This window comes from Nyctibius grandis, chromosome 35, assembly GCF_013368605.1.
Source record: "Nyctibius grandis isolate bNycGra1 chromosome 35, bNycGra1.pri, whole genome shotgun sequence".
Taxonomy (NCBI): Eukaryota; Metazoa; Chordata; class Aves; order Nyctibiiformes; family Nyctibiidae; genus Nyctibius; species Nyctibius grandis.
This window is the reverse complement of record NC_090692.1, coordinates 106,195-113,027: the sequence shown is the minus strand read 5'-3', so window position 1 is coordinate 113,027 and position 6,833 is coordinate 106,195. Positions and strand designations below refer to the sequence as shown.

Genomic DNA, 6,833 nt, shown 5'->3' with positions numbered 1-6,833 from the left:
ATAGGTAGAGGGACCAATCGGCTGCCACGTCTCGCTTGGAGTGGCACCTGGTTGACAGGAGAGGACAACAAGCCCCGCCTCGTTAGCTGAAAGGTTTGGATTTGATTGACAGCAGAATCTACCACTCGCTGGCGCAGGAGACGGTGAGGCAGCCTATGAGGGCGCGGACACTGGGCGGCATTCGCCCCCTCCAGCACAGGGGGCTGATTCCTCCTTCCTGGGGAGATCTGTGGCTCTGATTGGCTGACGGGAGATGATGGGCAGACGCCTCCACCTACGGGGCGTCGAGGAGCTGAGGGCTGATGTGGTGAGGGGCCCGGGGTGGAGTCGCCCGCCATTACCTCGAGGTGAGGGGTCCCGGGATGGGGGTCCCTTGTTCCCCAGGGAGAAGGGTGTCGGGGGTCCCTTGTTACCCAAAGATGAGGGTATGGGTGTGGTGGGGAAGTCCCTCATTCCCCCAGGGACCTGGGTATGGGGGCCATGGGGGTCTCCAGTCCTCCAGGGGTGGGGTGTTGGGGAGACTGGGGTCCCCATCCCAGAGGCATTCAGGCATGGGGACACTGTGGGCCTCCGGGATCCCCAGGGATCGGGGTAATAGGGACCCAGCTCCCCAGATGTGGGGTGGCAGGAGCCCCACATTTCTCACAGGATTCAGGTCTTGGGGCACTGGGGGTCCCCAGTGATCCCAGGGGTGCAGGGACACTGGAGTCCCCAGTTCCCCAGGGACAGGGGTTTGGGGGGGGGGTATTGGGGATGTCCCCAAGGACAAGAGTGATGGTGCGTGGGGTGTCCCCATGGACAGGGATATGGGGGTGACTGAGAGTCCTGCTGGCCCCAGGGATGGTGATGTGGGACACCGGGCTATCCCCAGGGTGCTGAGGTGCCATTGGGGATATTTTTAACAGTGCTGAGAAGTGTTTTTTTTAGGAGCTTAAAGGGATTTTCAGCCACTCCAACTTCAGTATTTTAAAAATAAAAAGATAAAATCCCCTAAAAAAGGTTAAAGAGAGAAGGACATGGGAGGTTTAAGGGTGAGAGTTGGTGTTTTCGGTCCCCTCTTGACTTTTAGCTCAATTTTATGTTTTTTCCTGCTTAAAAAACGCTGTCCTTGATTTTTTTTCTAAACCTCTCCCACGCCACCGGGACAAACCGCAGTCTGGCAACAGAGACAGGAAGCGCTGCGAGAGTGCATGGGCCAAATTCACACTGTTTCGACCCCAAAACTGACTCCATCACCTCTTAGAAACTGCTGGAGCCCCAAGGGCACGAGCAGCTACCCCGGGGAGAAGTTTAGTCTTGACTTCCCTTAAATTCGGGATCAAAAAAGGGGAAATTGGACAAAAGGAGGAAGCTCCTTGCCCCGAGAGGAGGGGAACCGGAGTGAGGGACGTTCAACTTTTGGCTGTGTTTGCTTTTCCTGGGGTGCCTCTGTGAAATTCAGCTGAAATCGGTCAATGCTGAGGTTACTCGTAAGCTCTAGCTTTCGTTTTCCACGATAGCCAGCCCAGGGGACGCCTGGCTTAAAGCCTTGAGGATGTTTGGGTAACAAAAAGAATTTTCCGGGGAAGGAATGAAGGAAACAGTGCCCCCAAAAAAATGAGGATTTTCACAATGTGAAGTTTCTTGTGTTAAAAAATGCAAGAAATTATCAAAAAAACACTGAAGAAAATGCTAAAGAATTCCCACCAAACCAAAAAAAAAAGCTAAATTTAATTGCTCACCTTGGAGAACTCTGGTTGCTGTTTTGGCCTGAAGCCTCCAAAAACCTTGGGTAGGTGTCAGCCGTGTTTTGAGGAGAGCAGAGTGTGGTTTTGAACCAATTCTTCTAAAAATCAACAGGGAAGGGACTGCGGCACGTGGCGAGGGGCAGCCCCAGTGCATCGGCCTCTCCAAAGCTCCTGAGTGCGCAGATTTTATTTCTAGGAAATTAGAATTATGAAATTCAAGCGTTTCCTTCCCTTCCCCTTCCCCAGAATGAGATGACACATCTTCTCCACCGCATAAATTGGGGCGATATCAAAAGAAAAAAGATCAGAGATGTCACACGGCGAAGGTGCCTTCGACACTTACGCCAACTGGCGTTTCACCGAGGGGATGGAGTTGGAGAAGCCAGAGCAGAGGAAAGCACTTAAAGGAGGTATCGGGGCGAGGGAGAGGCTTTGGGGATCCAGAGACATGAAACTGGGGGGTTTCAGCTCTTTAAAGTGGATTTTCTCCGAGGTTATAGCCAAATTTTGACGCCTGGCTCCTCCCTTGGGTCACAATCTAGGAATAAGAGGTTTGAGTGTGGAGAACAGGGTGGTGGAGCCACTCGAGAGGTTGTTTTGGGGGGATCTCTCCTTTTTGGGGTCTCCTTTAAGGAAATATCTGTTGGAGGGGGAGTTATTTGGGGCCGCCTCACCCCGTTTCACACCCAGCAATGCTGTCCCTCCCAGCCTCGTCTCTGCGGAGAGCCGTCGTGCTGCTGTACGTGCTTCTGGCCCTCGCTCTCGTGCTCTTCATGGCTGTCACCATCGTGAATCTCCAGAGAGGTGAGTCCGCTGCACGCCCCTTGCTCCGATCACCCCTGCCGAGAATGGGGCGGGCACGATTTGGGGGAAAACACCAATGGATGGAGCAAAACGTGTCTCTGAGTTAGGATTGAAGGCCCTTTTGCAGCCCGTGAGCTCTCTGGGGTCAGATCCGGAGCGAAGGCGAGCGCTCTCTTCCTCTCCCCCAGTATCTGCGGTGTGGGAGGTGTTGGAACGAGCCCAGGTGCAGAGCGAGAACAACCACACAACAGCGTGGCACAACCTCTCGGAGGTCCAGCGCATCCTTGGTACGACATCTCACCCCGGAAGGGCTCCCTGACACCCGCTGCACCCTCGATACCTGCATGGATTTCCCCCCCTGTGCTTTCCAGGGTGCTTTTTCCAGAAAAAAAATGAACTGAAGCTGCTTTCCATCAGGACAGAGATGGTCAGAGCTTGTTTTGAGGTTTCTCCTCTTATTTTCCTCAGATAAACAGCTCCCTGGTGAGCTCAAGGCGATTCACAGCCGTCTTCTGAACGGTACGCCAAGGAAAAGGTGGTTTTGGGGAAATTCGGGCAGAATCCTGAATACCAGGCGCAGGCAGCAACGAGACGGGGTCAAAAGCGGACATTTTTCCTCCTTCCAGTGTCGCAAGAAGTGGAGAACGTGAGGTGGAAGATGACGCAGTGCAGAACGGAGTGCGGGAAGGAATTGTCCGATCGCCTCCGTGTCCTGGGTGAGAGCCTGATTTTGATGGAAAAGTGTTAAATTTGGTCCTTCTTGATTCCCAAAACACACAGTATTGGGCAAGATGCTCCAAAGATACCTAAAATGTGCACCGGGAGCGCACAAAGCGAATCTTAATGAGTTTGAGATATTATCTATCTCAAAGATATATTATATTAAAATATCTTGAAGAGGTATTATATTCTATATAATATTAATGGAAAAAAGCCTTTCTCAGCCTGTTGACAAACACAATAAAAAGCTCGTTCAGTGAAAGGGCTTTGAGGTTTTTACTCGCTGAAGTTTAGAGAACGGAAACTCGCACCAGGAAAACACACAGCGAAAGCCCCGGTGTAAACAGGGATGGAAAGGAAAACGGGAAAGGAGACAAAAGGGGATGTTTTTAGGTCTTTGCAGCAGCTGAATTACCTTTTTTCCTCTCTCCCTGGCAGAGCAAAGGGACGCGCTGCAGCCGGTGCTGCGGCAGCTGGCAGAGGTGAAGCGGGAGCAGAGCCGGGCATCGGCGCTCCTTGACGTGGCGCTGGAGAAGACGCGCAACCTCTCAGGTGAGGAGTATTGGTCGGGCTATCGTCCCCCTGCGCTCGCCCACGCGTTCGCCTTTGATTTTCCCCTGTTTTCCCTCAGAAACTTTCTGCACGACATGTCCTGCTGGCTGGCAGCAGTTCGCCAAAAACTGCTATTTCTTCTCCACCGCCACCAAACCGTGGCTGGCTGCTAAAGACTCCTGTGCCCGCTTCAATGCCCATCTGGCCATCGTCAACGACGAGCAGGAAAACGTAAGCTGAGAAATCCCATAAAAAGCAAAATAAAACCCCAAAACTCCCCAGATTTCATGAGTTTAGAGGAATATTAGACTCCAATTCCACAAATGGAAAGCTGGAGGTTAAGCATGAGTGACTCAAGACTGTCTGCGGAGGGGGGGAAATGCAACCAGTTGAGGTTCCCACTTGGTTCTGAAGGGATTTGGCCAAATTGCATGAATCTGTCCCCAAAATAGCTGGAGTGATTTAAGGTGTTTTTTGGGAAAAGTCAGGGGGGAAGCAGCTGCCCCGTCGGGGTCTGTGTGACCCCCAAGGGACTCCCGGGGTATGAGAGGTGCTCACCTGAGTTTGGGGTGGACGCGCTATGGCTCCATGGTGATCCCTCCTCACGATCCTATAGGAACGATGAAAGTTATTTAGGAATTGCAGAAGTTATTTAGGAATTACAAAAGTTATTTAGGAATTACAGAATTTTTTTACGAATTACAGAAGTTATAGAAGGAAATACAGAAATATAACCCAAACTGCGCACAAATTAGCATTTCTACCCCAATTTAGACAATCCCTACCTCCCATTCAGGAGCCTCATTTCACCAACCCGGCTTTTAAAAAGCACATTGGGTCTGAAAAAAAAGCTTCTTCCTCCAGGTAATGGAAATTTCAGCACTCCTTTCCATTTCTGATGGGAAACGTTGCATTTTTTGTTACGCTTGTGGCACGTCACAGTAGTTCCCTGCAAGGAAATGGGCTCCCTGATGTCACCGACTGCCAGCGCTGGCCTTGGCGCCACTGAATCCCTTTGCCGTCACCTTCCACTTCCTCTCCTCACGCTTCTATTTTTTTTCCCCCACCGTTTGTAGAAATTTCTGTCAATTCACATCATGGAGAACCGGGTGTTCTGGCTGGGCCTGACCGACATGCACAGAGAAGGCGACTGGCAGTGGGTGGACGGCCGCTCCCTCTCTCTCTCGTACGTTTTTAGCCTCATCAGAGGGTAAATCGCCCCAAAAAAACAGCTCTGTTCTCCCTCGGCCCCTTTTCTGCTCAAAAAAAGGTGCCGCACCCTCATTAGCGCACCCGTCTGCTCTGGTTTAGTGCTTAAAAAGCACAGAAATAACTTTTGTGCTGCTGTGGTACCTCAGAATGTTGGGTGGAGGGAAAGGAAAGGGGAGCCAACCTGTTGAAGGCAAGATTTGGCTTTTTCCCCCCAAATTCACTTTGGTTTCGGTGCTGGGAACCCAGGTGGGAAAGTTCAAGGAGCCGCAGCACCTGCTTGGCTGCCCCCACAGGTCGGTCAGGTCCCAACCGAGACCCGGCACCCTGAGTCAAAGAGGTTATTTCTAACGGATCTCCTCATTCTTGGGATTTTGGGAAAAACACTGTGATCGAAGCGGAGCTGTTTTCCCACGTTAAACGAGGGAAAAATGGGAAAAAGCACTAAAATTGCATTGCTGCGTTAAATGGGAAGAGAAGGGTTTTTGGGGGGGCTGTTGTCCTCCTCGGGAGATGCTGTGGGGCTGGTGTGTTCTCCACTTGACTTCCCCCTTCTTAAAAAAAACCCCAAACCCCAACTAGTTCCCAAACAAAGAGCTTTCCACCCAAACTGGTGTGTTCCCCCCTACCTCCCCACAGGTTCTGGAACAGCGGCGAACCCAACAACATCGGCCACCACGGTGAGGACTGTGGCTCCATGTATTTCAGCGGCCGCTGGAACGACGCTCCCTGTTCCAACACCAAGTCCTGGATCTGTGAGCGCAGCTGCTAGTGGTTCCCCCCTCACCTCACCAGGGCTTAAAAACGGGGGAAAACCAGTAAAAACCCAGCAAAACCAAGCGCAGGGTGAAAACACGAGGCTGGGGGGGGGGAAAGAGGTGTCCAAAAGCGGGTATCCCGCTTCCCAAAAGCGGGGTGCGCTGCCCGAGGTGGGCACAGTGCTGTGGCGGAGGGGTTCAGTGGTTTGAGGGGGGTCACTCTTTGCGGAGGGGGGTTCAGAGGTTTTGGGGCTGTTTGTTGTTGCGAGCCGTTGAGCTGTTGTGCCGAGGCTCGACCTATCGCTTGCTGGTTAATCAGGGAAAAAAAAAATTATAAATAAAGCGCTTTGATTATGATTTGAACCAAAAGTCACATAAATCGAGGTGATGTGATGCCGAGGAGGGTCGGTGCGCACCTTTCTCCCAGGGTTTAGGTAAAAAAACCCTCAAAAAAGGGAAGAGAGACCGGCGAGGATGAGGTGAGCGTGTTTTCGGGGCGCGTATGCAAATCCCCAGCTCGCGGGTGCTGAAGCGTGACGCCTGTTTTGCCGAAAGGCCGCGCTGCCAGATTCCCCTCCCGGCACGGAAGATTTGGGATCGCACCGGTGCGGTGTTTAACTGGGGCAGTTTTATCCATAATCCCTAAAAAAAACCAACCCCAAACCCGCGTGGGAGCCGCCTTAAAATTCCTGCTGGCGGCCAAGCTCTCTTGGCGTCACCATTTCTCCCCCCAAAACAAACCCGTTGCCCCCAAATTCACCGGATCCCACGGTCCACCGAGAAGGCGTATGTTTTTTTGCACGGGGAAGAGCGCGGTCTCGCCCTCGTTTCACCGCCCATGTGCGTGTCACCGCCGCCCCGGCGCGGAATAGGAACCGAAACCCTGGGGCCAAACCGCTGGCCGAAATGGGTGCCGGAGGCGGCGCGGGGTGTGCCGGGGCGCGTGCCGAGGGGTTTAGCTCCCTGCCGGGCGCCTGCGCGGCTGCTTTCCCCGGCAAAGCATGGCCCGGCAGGAGACCTACGGCAACTGGCTGGGTCCCCCGCCAGTGCCCACCAAGCGGCT

At 52.9% G+C, this 6,833-nt stretch overlaps 1 protein-coding gene across 1 annotated transcript; it reads left to right on the top strand.

Annotated features, from left to right (window-relative positions):
* Window positions 1-184: 184 nt before the first annotated feature.
* LOC137675604 (C-type lectin domain family 17, member A-like) lies at window positions 185-6,611 on the top strand. Its single transcript, XM_068421769.1, has 10 exons — window positions 185-347; window positions 1,974-2,137; window positions 2,436-2,531; window positions 2,720-2,818; window positions 3,000-3,050; window positions 3,158-3,247; window positions 3,690-3,803; window positions 3,883-4,034; window positions 4,880-4,989; window positions 5,652-6,611. Exons 2-10 carry the CDS (start codon window positions 2,038-2,040, stop codon window positions 5,782-5,784), a joined length of 945 nt encoding a protein of 314 aa, XP_068277870.1. The 5' UTR covers window positions 185-347; window positions 1,974-2,037; the 3' UTR covers window positions 5,785-6,611.
* Window positions 6,612-6,833: the final 222 nt, after the last annotated feature.

Bases quoted from the DNA above. Each gene is read 5' to 3' on its own strand.
- LOC137675604 (XM_068421769.1), top strand. From the start codon at position 2,038: ATGTCACACGGCGAAGGTGCCTTCGACACTTACGCCAACTGGCGTTTC. The intron at 2,532-2,719 runs GTGAGTCCGCTG...CCTCTCCCCCAG, and splicing joins CATCGTGAATCTCCAGAGAG to TATCTGCGGTGTGGGAGGTG. The intron at 3,804-3,882 runs GTGAGGAGTATT...GTTTTCCCTCAG, and splicing joins GAAGACGCGCAACCTCTCAG to AAACTTTCTGCACGACATGT.